Consider the following 20596-nt stretch of genomic DNA (forward strand, 5'->3'; position numbering starts at 1 on the left):
TTATTCATTTAATTAGTTCTTCAAATACCCAAAATCTTTACCATTTCAGCAAGATAGTTTAACAGCATCCCTTACTTATACAAAAAAAGAAAAGAAAAAAAAAAATTTCCATCTTCCATAAAGTTAACAAATTAATTCTGTCATTTCATGAAGCTACACCTATAAAAAATCATTTGGAACCCTTAATAAGGTTTACAACATTTTAAAATGTTTTTAACAATTTGTAAACTATCCAGAATTGAAAAGCTGCAGTTGGGAAGCACATATTAATGATGTAGTTACCCAGGTATTTAGACTGGATTTGTACTGTATTAAAGAATTGTCATAGGTGTAAGTTGTTCTAAGTAAAACTGTTTTTGATGGTGGTGATTTATTATTCTACCACCAATAAATGATAGAATGGTTCCTGGATCTTTTCCATTATTTCTTGCCTCTTTTCTTCTTTCCCTCCCTTCCCTTCCTGTCATTCTTTCCTTCCTCCCTTCCATTCTCCTTCCTTCTTTTCCTCCTTCTCTCCCTCCCCTTCCTTCCTTCCTTCCTTCCTCCCTCTCTCCCTCCTTCTCCCCCAAATTCCTGCTGGCTTCCCCAATTACTTTGCTTGTGAGAAACTTGCAGGGAGAACATCAGTGGGAAAACAACAGGAAGTGGCAAGTTCAAGGCCAGCATATAGGTAAGTGGCTGCTACCAGGTAGAGGAGGGAACAAGGGATGTGCAGGTTATGACAGTGTAAGAAGTGCTGAGGGTGTGAGAGGTGCTGAGAGGGTTGGGAACGGTATTTGGATGTGTCAGAGATTCCATGCAGGTCAGGTGAATGACCAGGTGGGTGATGCGAGTCAAGTAGGGTATATAGCTGTACATGAGAAGTGGTGTACAGGTCACATCATGTACACAGGAGGTGGTGCAGGTCAACATGGATGCATGGGGGTTAATGGGTAAGAGATGTTGTAGATCAAATAGGGCATTGTGGAGTAGAGTTACAGGAATACGTGAGAAGTGCTGCACTAGTTGGAGATTATGTGTGAAGGAGTTGTGGGCCGGGAAGAATGTCTAGGGTGTTTAGGAGTATGGAAGAGATGCCACCAAAATCATGGACGTGTGGACAAACAGTATGGAGCAGAGAGGGTGTGTGGGTTCCCGAGAGGTACTACATGGGAAAAGCATGCATGAGGAATGCAGATTGGAGAGGGTGTGTGGGGGTGCCATGAAGTTCAGGAAAGATACACAGGGTGTATAGCCTGGCTCAGGAAGTATTCATGGGGGCATGCAAGGGATTCCACACACTTCAGGAAAGGCATGCAACAGATGACATAAGTAAGAGAGGTGTGCAGGAGGTTCAGCATGGGTTGGGAAAGACATGCAACAGGAGCAGTATGGGTCAGGAGGGAGCAGCATAGATCAGGGGAGTGTGCAGGATGGCATGGGCCAGCAGGGTGCACAGGAATTCCTTCCTCCCTGTTCCTCCCTCCCTCCTTTCTTTTCTTGCCCCTTCCCTTTCCAGCAGGCAGGTAAGTGACTAATGCTAAGTGGGGGAGGAAGCAAGACAGGCTGGGAACTGTCACAGAACATTGTAAATGAAGATCATGCGGCCACAGCAGCAGCCAATAGCACTGAAGTAATCACAATTTCCCAAATTTCATTCCCTTGAGAATCATGAGTCCTGGATTTTGAATACATTCTGTAGATTAGTCTATTTGCAGTACCTTGGTTCAAAAATTGTTGCCCAATAATGCATTGTTTCGCTCAGTTAAAAGTGATGATAAGTTTTAGTACTATATAGATAGATAAACTGACAGACAGTTTAGAGCTATGTTTCTCACCCTCAGCAATTTTAGGATATATGGACTCCAACTTCTCTGAGCTGAAGTGCACACATCTTAAAGTTGCTATGATTGAAAAACACTGGTTTAGATAGAAGATAAAGGCAGAAATTCTGGGACCTGTAGCCCAAGTCATATGGAGACACCAAGCTAAGAATGTTGAAGATAAGATTAAGAGTTCATACAATTTTACTGATACAAATTTAAAATATCAATGATTATATTAGGGTGTGGAAGCATCAAGGGTGACCTCATCGGAAGCATTCATTTATGTCCTTTTCTGAATTTTTAAGGGTTGAACCTAAATTTCTTATTCTCTGAAATTTTTAGCTTTTGTCACATAATCATATTTATATAGTCCACTACCTTCTCCCAAAATTTAGTAAGTGTAAGATGTTGTAAAAACACGTGTTTTAAAAATAGCATTTATCTTTATTATATTTCCCCAAAAATACTGTTTTTGTTATTATTTTCCTCTATAAATATAATTGAATTCAATACATTTTAAATAATTTTGAATAAGTCAGAGTTTTCTTCAAGTCTCTTGCTATAGAAGTTAAGACATTTTCCTATGGTTAGGTAATATAAGAACCTTTAACTCTTTATTCATCTCATTTCTTTATATCTGCATATCAAATTGATTTATTGATAACAAATATCTACAAAAACTAATAGGAGGGCTTTTTTGAGGTTCAGAAGATTTAACAATTGCTTTTCTATATCACCAAAGCTTTAGTTTTACTGCTTTCAGAGGAATTAAGTTCTCTTACAGACCTTTTTAAAAGGATTTCATCACAAAGTTGAAAATAAAATACAGTACATACAAGATTTTTTCTAAACTCACAAAATAAGTGAATATATGTCTCATGAGCAAGAAAATCTTCAGAGCAAACTAGAGGACATGCATAATCGTTACACAGCAGAAATTCATGAATTTTATTGGATCAGTAACAGATGATGGGGCTTAGATTTCATCCTCCTAGGACAGACAGACAGACAGACACACATACTCTCTCTTTCTCTCTCTCTCCCTCCCTCCCTCCCTCCCTCTCCCTCTCTTTCTCTCTCAACAAAACTATATGCATATTTGTAAATGTATGTGTGTATGCATGTGTGCATGTGTGTGAGAGAGAGGGGGAGAGAGAGGAAGAGAGAGAGAGAGAAACTCAAGTAGCTTTAGGATATATAACTAAGGTAAAAAAGACAGACTTGAGTATCATCTAGCTTGGATTTTAACAACTCTCACCCTGTGACACCCTCACAAAATTGTTCCTATGGAGAATGTAGCCAATCACAAAGAAACTTGGTGGACATCAAATTATTTGTTAGGTAGACCATTGTCCTTGAAAGCTATATTAGAGACCCAGAGTCTAAAAAATCCACGCACACAAAGAATAATGCACAGAACACATAAATGGCAAAGCACTTGACTCACATATTAAGGCAAGAGTAATGGGTCCAGGAAACAGGACGACAATACAAACATGTGCTGCAATAAATTCACGCACTCTTGGTACGTAAGGTGATATATTCCTTTTAATATGTCAGGAACATCTCCAACTTTCATAGGTTTAACAGCTTTCCCACAGGAAGCAATAATGATATTATGCATGTACAAGATTTTATGAATGAATCTACCCTAATAAACCATCTGTTTAGAATCTAGATGGTTAGATCCATGCTTGAAGGAATGCTTTTATGCAGTTGCACTTGAGTATTACAATATATCAGAAAGCCAACCTGATATTTAAGTACACATTTCTAGACAGTCTTTGTAATACTACCCTTTCTCCAATTCAATCCCCATCCCCACGATCACATTATTCCAGCAAAAAGCAATAAGGTTCTTAAAAAAGGGAAGAAAACAAAGAAAAACTGATGTATTTATTTTGTTAAAAGATAAGAAAAAATCCCAACAAAAACTTGTAAAAACTGGGAGCAATTCAAACCAGCGGGTGTTCAGATTATGACAACTTTAAAATGCTCTAAATTTTAAAATTCAAAAAAATAAAATCTGTACTACATTAAACAGAAGGATTTCAAGCTGAAAACATTCCCATTTTGAATTCAAAACATGTACTTTAAAATCAGAAAAGGACAATAACATAGAAACATTTTCTTCTGTTCAGAAACATATGCAGGATACTTCCCAACAAAATTGGTAAGACAAGTTTTGAGTTCAAACCATTTTGCACATCCCTAAGTCTAACTTTACTGTCTCTACTGACACTATGCTATTATCATTCCCTCATGGTCCTTAGCAGTCAAAAAGATTTGTTTTTTAAAATGTTGCTACCAGCATCTCACTAACCTATCTGGATAGGCAATCTGATTCTTGTATATGAAAATTATTCTCAGTTCGGGATCAATTTGTAGAATGGCTTTAGGCAAATATTAATTGATATTTACTTTTTATTCACTGGTTTGAAAAATGTAAAATCCAAATTGGATTACATTAGAAAATCAGAAAGCCTTTTCTCCTTTTGCATCTAAATTCAGTGATCAAACCAATTCTAGGAACACTCTATACCTGGAGATAATTCTGAAAATGAACACACAAATTCCAAAAATAATTGAACAAAGTTGTTATTTCAGTGACAGGCAGCTGAACTTTGTTTGTAGAGCATCCTGACATCTTGTCTTAAGGCAGGCCTATAAACTTTGACATAAAATGAAATAAATAAATGTTACTCTTTCTGGCTGTTGCCCTACTGGTGGGAGGGGGGGAGAATCTACTGTAGTTCCACAGATGCTTTCTTGACCTCATGCTGTGACCCTTATACCAGCATTCACAGGCTGCAGGTCATGACCTCATGAATTAGCATCATGAAAATAAGGGCCATTTCAGGTTCAGGTTCAAAACAGGCCACTGTATCAGGCTATTTTTAATGAGATTATAAGGTCTGTTTCGAGAAATCCATTAGAAGATAATATGCAAACCAGATTTCAGCTTCCGATTATTTCAACTCTTGTTCTGAAATTCTAAACTACGAAAATAAAACTATGATTTCTGCAAATGTAATTGCAAGTTGTTGTTGCCAAGCTTTTCTGGGAGAAAATATTCATGGTATTTGCTACAGTTTGTTTATATTTGATCATTTATATTTCGGACATATCTTATGCTGACGCTTTCATTTTGTCTGTTTTTTAAACTTGCAGTCATAGATCAAGAAATACAGAAGAAACATGTTAAGAACCAGATAAAAAGAGGAAAGTAAAATTCACATCCAGAAGCAGAATACTTCTTTTGTTGGATCAAAGTCTGATTTCTGTTCTTGGAAAATGTCTTGGAAAACTCACTGATAGAAGTGCAATATCCCTGCTTCTATTATCTCTGTAAAAGGGTCAAGGATTCCACTGTATTTATCCAGCAAAGAAGTAATCAGTTGCTTATAAGAGACTTCTTTTAAGTTTTTTTTTCCAAAACAGCAGTAAGTAAAGCATCACACAAGCAAATATTTTAAACACTTTCATTAAATTTAGAATATTAGAAAGTTTTTAAGACCCTGTCAATGCCAATAGCCAGTGATTTCATTTGAAATAATTTTTTCTCTCCCATTTTTTAGTTCTTGGTTAGTGTGCCTTTTTGTTTTATAAAAGCAGCAAAACATATATTTTAAAAAAAGGAAATTGAAAGCCTTCCATTATTTTGCCCAGCAGGGGGAGCCAGCACACCCAGCCATGCCATATGTGCACAGTCTGAGGTGATTGAATGCACTTAAGATCAGTTTGGAAGCTCAGTAGTAATAAAAAATATTTAAGCCACATGCAAATGGAAAACGTATTCTTACCTCTTTCAGGAAATTCTTGTGGATAGCTGCAGGAAAGGAAAAAGAAGGGGTGGGAAAAGAGCATACGGTAAATGTTTGCAAATCTAAAGAATAGTGCATGTTTTTTCAGGTTAACAAAATGATATCCCACAACTAATTACTGGGCAACACTACCTCAAAAATATGATCTAAGGGTTGAAGAAGTCTTTCATGAGATTAATAGTTGCATATTTGTAATGAACAAATAATAACTGTATTATGTTGCACCTAAGCTTCAATTGAAAACATCAATATATTAATATGGAAAACAGAAAAAAAATCATGACTACTCTGAAAAATTCACAATATGTTTAAGAAAGATTAAGGTAATGCTTAGATAAGTTCAAGAACAAGAAAAACAATTACAGTGAGTTAAAATCTGACAACAGTATCTTGAGGACAACACAAATATACACCTGTAAGAATGTTGCTGAATACCACAATGTTAAGACAAAAAAAAACATACAATAGCTAGAACCATTCCTTGGGTCAAGATGATTTGTGAATCTGCATTGATAGGGGGATATTATTTCCTGATATTCAGTGGTTCATGCCCTGCTATTATTATAATAACAGCAAGTGCTAACTTTTTCTACTTGTTTTCTTATTTTAATATATTGCACGTGCCTAGAGATGCTCATTCCAAGGAAGTGAGTTATAAATTAAATAACTAAATAAACAACAATGGACAACAAACTGTATCCATATAAATACCACCCAGACAGAAGAGCAAAAAGCTAAGGGATAGATGGCTGCACTTTTATTGTGCTAAAGCATCCCTGGGCAAGAACCTGATCCAAATCACACAACTATTCTAGTATCATTTGGTACAATTTGTTATATTCCTCAAGTCTGGCTCTGGTGTTAAAACTTTGCACACAATAAGCATTTTATCAGTGTTAAATGATATAGTGGTAGGTGCAAATTATCCAAGGTAAGCATTATTCTTGATAGGGAAGAAAGTTATGCTGGCAAAAAGCCAAGCTATCAGTCACAAATCATATCCATCATGGCAACAACCTCTTATATTGCTTATCTATTTTGTCACTTCTCCAGACAACCACAGCAGCACAACAGTCAGATATAATACTGTAAGCAAGCATGACATGGAGAAACCATGTATCAGACAAGAATAGCAAGACATAAAGGTTTTCAGCGCACATCAAGTTTCTTTCAAAAGCATTATCTACTTTCATAAAGTCCAGAGAAATATTACTTTGCTCTTTTACAATGCCTCATTTTGCAAGAAATAATGGTTCATGCTAAGATTTATATAATTAAGTAGTCACCCTAGAATGAATGTAGCAAGAGTTCCAGCATTGCTAATTTTTGATGTGGAAGGCACCATTTCAAAACTTCCAGATGTATCAAATGCTTCTGTAAACATTGGTCGCACAAGACTAGATACCAAATATTAGAAATTTCCAAGAATCCCAACAATAATAGATCAACAATGGAACTTATTACCTAGATTGCTTTGAGCATCAATTCATAAAACAGACAACTCTCTGTCAGGAATACTTTAATTGGGATTCCTGCTCTAAACAGAGTGTTGGCCTTGATGGCCTACAGAGTCCTGTCCAACTCTATGATTCAATTCAATCCTATACTGCAGTGTTTCTCAACCTTGACAATTTTAAGGCATGTGGACTTCAACTCCCAGAATTCCACAGCCAGCATTGCTGGCTGTGGAATTCTGGGAGTTGAAGTCCACATGCCTTAAAATTGTCACGGTTGAGAAACACTGCTATACTGGATTGTGAGGATTCTTGACAAAGAGATTCACTTGACTGAATTACAAATCATTACTTGTTAGCTACACTTTTAGAAACCTGTCTTGCTAAGAATGTCTGAAGTTACTTTTCTGATATCTAACATAAGCCATCATTACATCACTTCATTCCAAAAACCATGAACCATTCACAAACTGCCAGAACTGCGGTCAACTCCAAGCAAAACAGAAAAGAAAAGAAAAAAGGCAAAGCAGCAGAAATGTAACGATCTTTTTAGTCTGTTAAGAGCGATGGTGACACAGTGGTTAGAAAGCAGCATTGCAGGCTTCCAGTTTTGCGTAGTAGCACAGCAGCTGAGGAATTCTGGGGCTCTGCACCCTACGGCCGATTTCTTTCTATTTGGGGATCCTAAATGGGCATAACCTCTCCCCGGAGAGGCGACAAAGAAGGAGAGGTGCCCCGCCAACCATGGAGAGATAGTGGTAGATCCAGTCATCCAGGGAAAGCCCTCCAGAAACTAGCAGAAGAAAGGCTAGCTTCACTCCAGAGTCTAGTCCAAGCTACAAGCAGCTGAAGCCAAAAAGCACTAATTTAAGCTTGATTGTAAACAACATGTTTGGAACTGAGTAAGAATACCAATTCCCTCTCTTCTACTCGATAATTGATTTCTTGGGAGGAAAAAATCCCAAGGAGTAAAAATCCTCTGAAAGTGAGAAGGAGGGGGACTTTTGCTCCACCCTACCACAGATGGAAGTGGCAAATTAAACTTTTATGGGGGACAGAAATACATTGAAATGAAATGAATAAATGAATAAATCTGGATAAGTTTGAAATTGGTGGAATTAGTTAAGATTTTCTTATCAAAAGATTATTGATGAAAACAGAAGTAATTGCTTGTTTTGAAAACTGAAAAATGAACTGGTACTGACATCTAGTGGTGGATGAAAATATACAATTGTAGTTGCTCTGATACAGGAATTGGCAGAAAGTCCAGAAAAAAGATAACCTGTTTTTGTGACCTTCAATGTTTTAACTAAATGGAAAACAGCTGCAACAAAGAAAAGAAAACATTTTGAGCTATCTACAAAGTGAGAACCATAAACCTTAGGGGGGAAAACTGATCTTCCTGGATTATAAATACTTATTGAACTGTGACTCTAAAGCTGTTTGCAGAGAAAGGAAAACTTTGATTTTTTGGCTATCATGGAACACCAGAGATCTGCAGAAAGAACATATTAAGAAAAAACAAATACTTTCCAGGAGGAAATGTATGCTATGCTGCAACTAATTCAAATGACAATGACTTTAAACCATGAGGAAATCAAAAACAACTTTGAAAATATAAATGAACACATCTTCAATTTAACCTCACAACAAAAAAATTCTCAGAAAATAAAAAAGAGAGCAATCAAATAAAGAAGACAATTGAACATAACCCAGAGGAAAGAGATTTAAAGATAGAACCCAACAATGGAAGGAATTATGACTTAACCCAGGCCGAGAAAAACTTGCAGGAAATATCGGATATGGAAAAGATAACTTACACTTCAAGATTGCAAAATAAACCTGAGGACAAGAAAAAAGATTCGACAAAATGGATTACAGAGCTGTCAGGAGAACTACGAGAACTTGATAAAAAATGAAAAAAAGAAATTAAGAGAGAAAAAAAAAGATTTTCAATGAATACGAAGGGGCGAAACATTCCTACAAAAACATCTTACTTGACTTGTCTCTTGTACCTACAACAACATCTACAAGACTATGGGAAGACCTTCTGGTCCAGCGGAGCATACTTATTAGGAAAGTTATTTGGCAAAAAAAAGGCTAAAGTTAGAATTAAGAAATTAGATGATGGGATTTATTAGATGGAATATATAAAGATTAAACACTTGTTTGAATATGATTAAAGAAATAGAAAAATTCTGGATATAAATAAATTTTAGTTTAAGAGGGATGGGCCCCTCAAGTAACATAGTATTTTTATGATATGAGAAATATAAAAATTTTGGGATGGTTTATATGAGGGAAATGTTTTAGATACTTAAGTGTAATTGATTTTGAGAAAATTTCAATTGATAAGAATGTTTTGAATAGATTTTAAAAATTAGATGATTGGATTTATTAGATGGGATACTTAAAGATTAAACATTTGTTTGAATATGGTTAAAAAGAATAGAAAAATTCTGAATATAAATGTATTTTAGCTTAAGAGGGACATGTTTCTCAAGTAGTATACTATTTTCCTTTTTTCTTCTCTTTTTTTGTTTTTGTTTTAAGATATGAGAAATGTAAAATTGTTGGGATGGCTCATATAAGGAAAAAGATTTAAATATGTAAGTGTAATTAACTGATGAAATCTTAACTGGTAAGAATGTTTTGAACAATGCAGGGAAAACAAATCTAAATAAGAACTCTGAAAACAGGATTTATGACAAGGTAATTAAGATGATCAATGAGAAAAGAAGCTTTATATTGATGTGGTTGTTACTTGTAGAAATACTACAAAAATATTTATATTCAATTGTTATCAAAATACTAAAAAATGTACTAACTCAAGGTTGATAAAAGAAAATATTATTGGAAGAAGAGAAAATCAAGGAAAGCTACTATGTGGATTATGGAATTATAGAAACTAATTGTTATTGATTGTTTTTAAATATAAACCCAGACAACATACTGTTTACCAAATATTAAGGTGATTATGTTAAAAAAATAATAAAATATATTTTTTTAAAAAAGCAGCATTGCAGGCTAAATCACTGCTCACTGCCAGGAGTTCAATTCTGACCATCTCAAGGTGGACAGTCTTCCATCCTTCTGAGCTTAGTAAAATGAGAACCCAGATTGTTGGGGGCAATATGCTGAATCTGTAAATCGCTTAGAGAGGGCTGTAAAGCACTATGAAGCAGTATATAAGTCAAAGTGCTATTGCAATTTCTATTGCTGTCAACTACTAGAAAGTTAGCAAACCCAGAAAAGAAGAATTTGTTGAATTTCTGGAAACATCTCTATTTTAAGAAGTAACAGAATCTTGAAAACCTACTCAGGCTATTTTCCAGATCAACCTATACCTAGCATAGTTACTCTTCAGTCTTTTTCTAATACTTGCTCATGTCCACACAGCTGAGATGTCTCTTTTGTACTGGACCCGTTTTCTCTCTATGTTCCTGAAACCTATTAGACATTTCATTATATATTCATATGGAAAATGTACAGAAAGAATTCAAGTCCTTTCTTTTGTGCAAGTAGATTTCATATACATGGCTTCTAATTCATAATTATTTGTATCACTAGATTATTGTTGAACATTTTTGCATGACCTCTATGAACATTTCTTAATGAATTTTTTAGACATTATATCAGTTGTCCATGTTTAATTTGAAAAGAAAAATATTATATATTTCCACCAATTAAAATAATAATAATCTGCTTTTTAAAGCACTCTGAGAAGTGAGACAGAAAATATACAGTTAGCAACAAAATTTTAAAAATTAACTTTACAGTTAATTTACAGTTAAGCAAATATATGTGTCTCAGGATAAAGTTGTGGGATCCGGTCAGCCACCAGGACCAGAAATGTAGTCTTCTGAGCTTTTGGACTCATGCTAGAGCCCATCCTCATTGTTTCATGATTTTTGTCCTGCTAAGATTGTTTGCATGCTAAGTAAGGAAGGACAGATGTAAATAGGGATACTACATCAAAGGAAACCATGAACTCGTCAGGAGTCACATTTAAGCCTTGTAGTTTTATCAAAACCTATGTGGATATTGTGTGGATATTGTGACCGTGATGTTCGAGGGTGGGGTCAGGAAGCTTAAGCATTGTGCCAGCCATTTAGCCAAGTTGTAGGTAGGAGTATTTCACAGCACTACAATAGGTCTGAGGGGTACTCTTATTTTGTGTATCTTAGGGAGTCCATAAAATCTTGCTTGGGTGGCATTTGTTCCTCTCATTTTCCAATATTTCCATTATACCAGTGGTGGCGAACCTATGGCACGGGTGCCAGAGGTGGCACTTGGAGCCCTCTCTGTGGGCACACGTGCCATTGCCCCAGCCTTGCCTTCCCCTGCAACCCCCTCCTCACCAGCAGGCCCCCTGGAGGAGTCACCCCTGAGCGTGGCCCATGCGGAGCAGCGCAGCCAAGGACATGGCAGCCAGGCAGCGTAGACAAGACTCTGCCCTCATGCCCCATCATGCACAGTTAATGCTGTGGGGCGCGGGCAGAGGGCGTGGCCACCATGGCGCTGCTGGGCTGCCTGGGTGATCTGCGGTGGGCCCTGGAGGTGGTGAGTGGCCCTGCGGGCAGGGGGTGGGGGCGGGGCAGGGGGGGAGCAGAGGGCGGGGCCAGTTTTTGGGCACTCGGTCTCTAAAAGGTTTGCCATCACTGCATTATATAGTTCTTTTGTTTGAGTTGGCTGAGATAAGCATTCAACTGTGTGTCCATTGTTCTCTTCCTCTAATGCCTTTGCTGGTCTATGTGCTGAGAAATCATTAAGCAAGGCAAATGCCTTCATTTCATAATATATAAAGTTCATCATCACTATTGAAACGGCATTTATCTGCTGGTTAAAGTAATAATGTCCTGATCTTGTTTCAGGGCTTTCAAGGTGCATTGATCCGTTGGCTGAGTGTATTGTTTGGTTTGTGTGCAACCACCACTGCTGATACATTTTGTCTGACAGCATGTTTTTTCTGGCTGTTGTATCTCTACCTTGTTGAATATGGATTCTAGCACTGCTATAAATTTTCTTGGTGTGGGGTCACATATGTTAAACCCTGTCATGTTCAAGTATTCATCATTCCTGCTGACTTAATTGTTTGTTCATTAAATTATGGATCAAGTTCATACAAGTTTAGAAGCATGGTTTTAAGTTTTCAATTTTATCCATTTTTTTTGCCTGTCTTTCTTTTACAAGGGTCCTAATAACATTCTCTAGGTGGGCGATTAGTTCTTCATATTGATAGTTGCTTTATACTTGCCCAATATTAGATGGCAATCATTGATTAAGACCTCTAACATACGTTTGCTGAACGCTTTTGCCATACATCTGCCCATCTCCATTAACCAGTTGTCGGTATTGTATGCTGTGTGAAATAACCCTTTTCCAAGTGCATCAGTTTAGGGCCAGGATAGCCACTGCAAAGTGATATAGTCAGAAAGCACAATATCATATGACTTCATCACTTAGTGACAGCAATCCAGGTAGTCACGGCTACCATAATGCCAAGGTATGCAGATTGTTAAGTGGGAAGCAGTGGGAATCCCAGGTAAGGAGTGCAGGGGTGTTAAGCAGGGATGGGGGAAGCCTGAAAAGGCCAAGTACAGGTTGCATTTATGTTAGGAGATGGGGCTGCTGAAGAATGGCATAAATGCAGGAAGGCCAGGGAAAAGGAGGGCATGGTGCATGCAAGTGACGGGGAAAGAAGGCACGCTGTGTGTAAGTAAAAAGGAGGACGAAGGAAACAGTGCAATCGAAGGGGGAAGGAAGGCAGAGTGCATTCAAGCAAAGGCGGAAGGAGGGTACTGAATGAAAGGGAGGAAGACGATCTGATGGATACAAAGGGGGAAGGAAGTTGGGTGCACGTGATCGGGTAAAAGCAAAGAAAATTTGGGGGAAGAGACTTACCCAAGAGACTTATCATTTTCCGTGCCAGCTTCCTTATTGACTTTGCTTGTGGGAAGCTGGCAGGGAAGATCACAAATGGTAAATTGTGACATGACTGCAGGACACAACAACTGATCTTACAGTAAGTGCAAGACGGTTGCCAAACACCTGAATTTTGTTCACGTGATCACTGCAATTATCAGAACTTCAAAGACTGATTTTAAGTCCCTTCATTCAGCGCCATCATAGCTTTGAAAGGTTGCTGAACAATGGACATTAAGCGAGGACTACCTGTAGCTATATTTCTTCTGCTGCTTATTAGAGAAGAGCAGGCTGATGATAGGAGCTTGAGTTTCCCATGTCTCCTTTGTTTGGAATATGAAATGAGAATATGATGGTATATAAACCTGAATAAATAATAAGGATTTAATTTATACTGGAGCCTTAATTCATTCAAAGTTTTCTTATTAATAAAGGAAAAATAATAAGGATAGCCTGTTCCACAGATTGGTTGCAAACTGATATACTTTCTATATTAAATGTACTTTATACAAGCATAATTACTTACTTGGACCTGATGTCTTTCATCTTCTTAACCAAAGCATCTCTCTTTTCCCTTGCTCTTTTGGATAAATTTTCACCTTTTAGGATATCTGATATGAATGTGTCAACATCTAAATCATGAAAGAATAAATAGAAAGAGATGAGTCAAAAAAGAAATACTAATTTTCAGATGATTAATACCTCTATTTTAGTTTTTTTTCATAAAGCAATAACAGCCAAACTATTTAATGGAGTTACTTTATCAGTTCCAGGCATAAAATAATTGAAAGATATTTCAAACTGTAAATTGAATAGATTTGTTCACTGCTCTGCTTATGCTTAGCACAGCAAATGCTGTTTTGACATTTGCTATCATTCAATGAACAAAAGCCTAACCAGTTTTTATAAACTGTCAAAACATATAAAATATATGCACCCCACCCATTACTCAAAGAATAAAGTCTAGAAGATAATAAACTGCTTCAACTCATATGTGACTGTCACAGAATCAAACTTCATTTGGCACTTTTATTAAGAAAATAACATTTTTAAAGTTGATCTATCTTGAAATCCTGTGTGTAAAATCTGGAAAGTGAAATGGTAGTAAATCTCAAAGCTACCAACAGAATCACCTTGTGCACAGAAGAACTGCTAATATGAATACTAAAACAACATAATATCTATGATAAAACAAAGAGAACCAGTAAGTTTCAGTGTAAAACTATCACTAAATATGGCAATACTGTAAACTCATATACACAAGTAAAACACCATTTCCATTTTTATTTTTTAATGTCTTCTGATGCATAACTTTACCTTGATACACATTAATTTAATCTGGATGTACTGTTAAAGAGAATTCTCTGTAATGCACCCTGGAGAGGCCATCAGCTGGCTATAGATATTGCATTAAACCATGACTATGGTTAACTACAGTTAAATACACAGTTGGTCGTTCACACATCATTCTGACCCAATGGTTTATCAACACTCTAAACCAGGGTCCCCAACCCCCGGTCCGTGGACTGGCACTGGGCCACGGCATGCCACAAACTGGCCCACACAAACAAGCAAAGCCCCATCCACGGGATGCAGGCAGTACATGAAACCATGCCCCCTCCAGTCTGCAGAAAAACCTCTCTCCATAGAATCGGTTCCTAGTGCTCAAAAGGTTGGGGATCTCTGGTCTAAACCAAAGAAACCATATTATGACTTTGATGTTAGTTAGTTCAAATGTTCATGTGTGTATGCTTGTTTTGCTATGCAAAATATAGTTCGGTTTAGTAGCAGTAGCAGATGCCCATAAATAGACAGTAAATTGTTTTATGTTTATTATGAACACATAATAAACAATGAAGGACAAGTGATGCAGGGGTTGTCCTATTTGTTCTCTAAAATATATAAGCCTAATCATGTTACAAATGGTTTGCTGGATTATCCTTTTGGTCTCACCCAGGACTGCTTTTCTTATATAACAAGTTCAATTCGCATCAGAACTAGCTATGCAATCTAGTTGTTCAGTTAACTGAAAAATAGATTTTCTGGCCATAATGAGGCAATTATTCAGTTAATGGCAGGCTGAAATTAGACAGGCTGGTTGTTATACATAACCACATTCACTGCATGGTTGGGCTAATGCCTAATCTGAGTTAACACAGAACATTTGTATTTCAAAATTTTTCATGAATAGTGATTGTCACAGCCCAATGGAATATGAGTAGAAACAGCTCATATTAAGTTTTATATAAAAGGACAGAAAAATCTGCAATGCATAATCATAAGATATTGGTCTATAAATAAATTAACAAAATATTGGTAAATGAGAGCACTGATACATAGGCAACCAAAAAGATTAATTTCTGAATTTAAATAAAAAATTCTAAAATAACAATTACCTCTTTATATAACTTTCATCTCAAAGCAGAGAACTAAATAACTAACTAGGAATAAACTCTGTGTAATCGTGTTATTTGGCTGACAAATTTGGCATAACCCAAGTCTGTTATTGGCTTGGAGCCCACACTGTCATTCTTCTATTTTATCAGCAGAAATTGACTCTCAATGTTCCTGGTCTATCTTATGGCCACTCGGGAGGGAGGGAGGGAGGGAGGGAGAAAGGAAGGAAGGAAGGAAGGAAGGAAGGAAGGAAGGAAGGAAGGAAGGAAGGAAGGAAGGAAGGAAGGAAGGAAGGAAGGAAGACATTGTATTGAGAAAAACTGAGTACCTTTTTCTTAGATGTTGAGTCATGTTATATTTTAAGCAAAAAAAATACCATTTTCATTCAAAATTGTCTTTGAATAATTGAAGAAAAGCAAACAGAATCACAAGACAGCTAGACTCAATATTACTTTTAAAAGAAATCAGTGGGGCAGCAAGTGTATAAAAATAGCATACCCCATTTTTTATTCCTAATATGGGACACTATAACCTCATAGAAAAGACAAAGACTCTTCTTGTAATACTACAAGTTATTTTAAAAATGTTTCTCTTCTTTAACTTCAATGTATCTCTTTTCATTTCAGTACTCTTTAAGACAGTGGCCCCCAAACTTTGGGAATCAGGGACTGATTCTGTGGTGATAGTTTTTTCTGTGGACCAGAAGGGGCGTAGTTTCACATGCTGCCTACATCCCACGATGGGGCTTCCCTTGTTTGCACGGTCCGATTTCTGGCATGCCGCAGCCCAGTGCCAATCCACAGACTGGGGGTTGGAGACCCCTGCTTTAAGAGATAGTAATTGCAAAGGTAATCAGCTTAAATTATATTCACATAATGATTATGCTTTTTCAATTATCCAGAACTCTTCTGTAATGAATAGTCATTTCAGCAATATTCAGACTGAAAACAAAACACTATAAAAAGTGTGATCTTTATGTCTGAGAGCTAAATGTAGAAAATATAAAACTCTACCCTGTATAGATTGCATTAATGGACCATAGTCAAGAGAAATAAAGGAGAGTGACTACTGCTCTTTTCATTTTGGCAGCTAAAACAGTTTCATGTGCTCAAATAGATAATCCCTATTCATGACTCACAATCATAAAAGTTAAATTAAGTTGTAACTCCTAAATTAAGAGGCAAGAATGAGTTCAATGGAAGAGAGTAGAGTGCTTACTGTAGAGTGCTTACTGTAAGCTTCTATTATTGCATTTCAGTGAATATTTGTGAACATCACATGTGCATGAAATAGGTACATAATTTATGTACCCTTACATATCTGCACAAATCTCTACAAACCTACACCCACACAAATAATTCAAAAGAAGAGCTTCAGAGTTCAGAGTATAGAATTTCTCTGTACCTCATTAAAGCATGCAAATCATTTATCAGGAAGCTTCTGCCTGACCATGCAAAAAGATGCCACTGCTTTTAGAGTTGCATTAAAGATATGCTACTCTGATTATTCACTTAATTAAAGCAGTGGCAACTTTTTCACATACATGGCAGAATTGTGCTTGCACAAGATCCAAAATCTAAAAAACTTAAGCTCCAACTTTGGCATTATCAAATACTGTCATTATGTATGGGGCCTACATGACTTGAGTTAAGATTTCATTCATTCTTCCCTTTGTAACTTGTTTCTGTTCAAGTTTCTAATTATCATTCAGTTTGTGTAATTACATATCCAGCACCATACTGATGAGGGGAAGAATGGAGGGAGATCTGTAGAAAATAATTATCTAACTGGTCCACTGTTAGGAAAGATTAGGACTAATAAAAATTAGTCCTCCAACATAAGTACTTAACTGAGGACTTATTTCAGTCATTTATCATGAGAACTTTTAGCTTGTTTTTAACTTTTGATTTATCAAGGGAAAAGTAATTCATTCATTTTTCTTTACACCTCATGACAATAAGTTAATAGCAATACACAGAAAAGTCAGACGGGTTGGCCAAAATTTCAATACTATACTCCATTTGTGCTTTAGTTAAAATCCATGCTGGCTGGAGATTTCTGGGAGTTGAGGTCACATATCTTAAAGTTGCCAAGATTGAGAATCATAGATTTAGACTCTCTTAGTGTGAAGTCAGAAAATGGAACACTCTAGTCAGAAAAAAGGCTGGGCAGTTAATTAAAAAAAAAGCTAAGACCCATCATACACTGTAATTTTAAAGTTTAATTTTGAATATGTGTATGAATAATATATGTATATATACATATTCAAAATTAAACTTATTTCCTGGCAAATAGACTGCAACCATATAGTTTCAAAATAAGCAAGCTGTCTTCTGATACAGGGTGGGTTAGAATATCAAAGTAAAACATAATGTGGTTACTTTGGACTTTTTGTGCAAAATCAAAAATTAGTTTGTAGGCCATGAATAATAGGATAGCTTGCTGTATGACTCTAGCAAATTTCAATTCATTCAAGGGCTAAACAAGTCCCAATCACAATATAGAGCAGTTCCTAGGTTACCTCTGTTAGTCTCAAAAAGCTAAGCAGAGTAAGGCCCAGTTAGTTCTTGGATAGGAGGCCTCCAAGACTGTAAATTAGTCTGGGAAATCAAAAATATTCTGAAAAAGGGCAGTTCCTTCTGGTTGCTGGGAAAAAAATACAGACATTTGCATGTAGTGAGGGGAAGCTGAATTTGAAGGATTTGCATTACTGCACACTTCAAAAATGATTAATAATAATAAGTGCCTCAGATCCCACATAAACATAACACTCTTCTGCTATTCATTACAACAGCCCAATGTTTTCACTTCATGTCGAAAGAAGGGGCCACTGCTTTAAGACTTACTGTTAGAAACAGCAGCATTTGTTTCAGGCTTGGTCAGAAGCCTTAATAGATTCAGTCTGACTTCATGGCTAGCTGTAGTATTTATCTGAGATCTAAAAGCACTTATTCAAGATAATTTTTGAAGCATATGCAACCCTAATGTTTATGTGGTATGAAAAAGTATGAAATTAGATCTATTTCTATTGGCACCCAGGAAGGAATTCTTGAAAAGCTGACATAATCACATCTTGCCAGAGCTATAAATACTTTTCAAAAGTATACTCAAGAAATCTTTCAACCTATAAGTGTTGACTAAGATGTAATTGATCAAGACTTATGTGGCATCTAATATTTTTTTCATGTTTTTTTAAAAGAACTACAAGCCTGAGAATTCTTGTTTGAATTGTTACAGTATTCTTTCTATGGACTCATACTAATCTAATCCATTCAGTAGTTATTTCATATATTTAATGTAGTTGGTTCTTGATTAAGACAATTCATATAGTAAATTTAATATTTAAACAAAGTGTTTACAGGTATAAATAAAGTTTGAATAAAACTTCAGTGTAATGGATATTGGTGGGGGCAAATCAAGTTATTTACTGAGTAATAGTACACAAGTCCACTTAGAGGAAGAGCCTACTTAGAAAAATGCATTTCATTATACATGGGTACAGAATTTCAGTCAAACCTATAATAGAAATTTAGTGCTAGCATAAATATAAAACAGTCACCAATAGAAAGGGGATTTTATTTCATTCAAAAGCATATAATTGACAAAAGGAAATATATTTTAAAAAACTAGGTGGCTTTCATTCTGGTATAATGTGCAACACAGGAAATACAACACAGAGCAACCTATTTTAAGATTATGAAAATGTAAGCAAATATGGAAACGTCAAAGGCTTTTTTTTTTGGCTGAAACAAAGCCCCAATTCTGCATTTTGGACATTGGTCCAAGAAAAAAAAAATCAGGAATCCAGTTGGACTTATCCATGCATTGAGATGCTTCTACAGTACCACTCTAAGTTCTTAGCAAAACTCTTTACACTTATAGCATCAGCATTTAATAAATGCACATTTATTTTTCAAATTAAAACTTTTATTATTTTTATTCTGCTTTCATTATCTTATAAGTAATTCAAGGCATTGAACAAACATAATACTCCTTTCCCTTTCTATTTTTCCCACAACAACCCCACAACTCAAAGTCACTCAGGTATTTTTATGCCTAAAGTGGAACTAGAACTCAGTCTCCTGATTCCTATCTCTATACCTTATTCACTGGCCCTATACACCAAACTGACCTTAAGAATATATCCCCAAAATAAGACAGCAGGAGTACAAAAGCAGATTTTCTGATGAATACTTATGTCAAGCTTTCCCTAGTCCAAGTCAGAGAAGTATTTGGCCATTTCTTGTCCAAATATTTAAAAAACGAACAGCTAGGCATCAGCCCACTCTGCTTCGCGACCCAGCTGCTCCTCCATGGTAAGTTTCTTGATGACCCTCTCACGGAATCCCCCTTTTCTTTATTATTACAATTGGAAAACAAAATTATCAAAATTCTTCGGCTTCCTTTCCAAAAAGCAATCACTCCAGCCCAGAAGTCACTTCTCTATTTCTTCTGCCTTCCCTTTTCTTTCCTTACTCTCCTGTAGCCGTATCACCCTGCCTCTAGCAAAGCGCTCCCTAGTCTCCCACGCTTGCAAAGGTTCCCTCCCAGCCGCGCAGGGCACATTCACCTGCAAGGAAGTTACTGATCTCCTCGGGGATGGCGGGCAAGCCCTGCATCATGACCAGGTGGTCGCACGGGATCCCCTTGCTCAGCGAAGACAAGGAAAAGATATAACCACACCCCTTTCCCAACTCCGGGAAGTTAGTTAATAAACCTCGGGGGCGGGGCTACTTCGCCAGCTTCTGCAACAATGGTCGTCCCCCGTATATTAACTAGTACAGTATTGCGCATGTGTTCTTAGCACGGAGCTCGCTTACGTTACTGCAAAAGTTCGCATTTCTATGGTTACAAGAACTCCGGACTGACAAATCGTAGCACGTGACTCCAGTTTTGCATTCTCTCCATATTTAGTGAGGGCTTCCCGTTCTTAAGTTTGATCTGAGTCTTAAGTTCTTTTCCACCATCAAAAATGGCCAAAAATGGGCCACGGCAGCTTCAGACTTTGGGGATTTCTATTCGATAAAACGGTTGGAATATAAATACGCAAGAAGCTTCTTTGATTGGCTGAATTATGCTTTCCCGGTTTTAGTTCCACACCACTCGGTATGCGGTCTTCTAATTCTGCCACGATCCGGGATTCTAAATTTTAACAATCGGGAATTTATCCTGGCTGCAGAGGTATGTCATT

At 36.7% G+C, this 20596-nt stretch overlaps 1 protein-coding gene across 1 annotated transcript in view; it reads right to left on the bottom strand.

Annotated features, from left to right (window-relative positions):
• The window catches only part of SKAP2 (src kinase associated phosphoprotein 2), a 126779-nt gene extending 106665 nt beyond the window's left edge, over window positions 1-20114 (bottom strand). The window contains exons 1-3 of the mRNA XM_015810593.1: window positions 19976-20114; window positions 13535-13640; window positions 5609-5634 (exon numbers count right to left, since the gene is read on the bottom strand). Of these exons, the coding sequence (XP_015666079.1) occupies window positions 5609-5634; window positions 13535-13640; window positions 19976-20027 (184 nt within the window). The 5' untranslated portion in view covers window positions 20028-20114. The remainder of the gene's footprint in view (window positions 1-5608; window positions 5635-13534; window positions 13641-19975) is intronic.
• Between the last annotated feature and the right edge of the window lie 482 nt (window positions 20115-20596).

The sequence above is a fragment of the Protobothrops mucrosquamatus genome, unplaced genomic scaffold (assembly GCF_001527695.2).
Source record: "Protobothrops mucrosquamatus isolate PMUCROS unplaced genomic scaffold, P.Mucros_1.0 scaffold12, whole genome shotgun sequence".
Taxonomy (NCBI): domain Eukaryota; kingdom Metazoa; phylum Chordata; class Lepidosauria; order Squamata; family Viperidae; genus Protobothrops; species Protobothrops mucrosquamatus.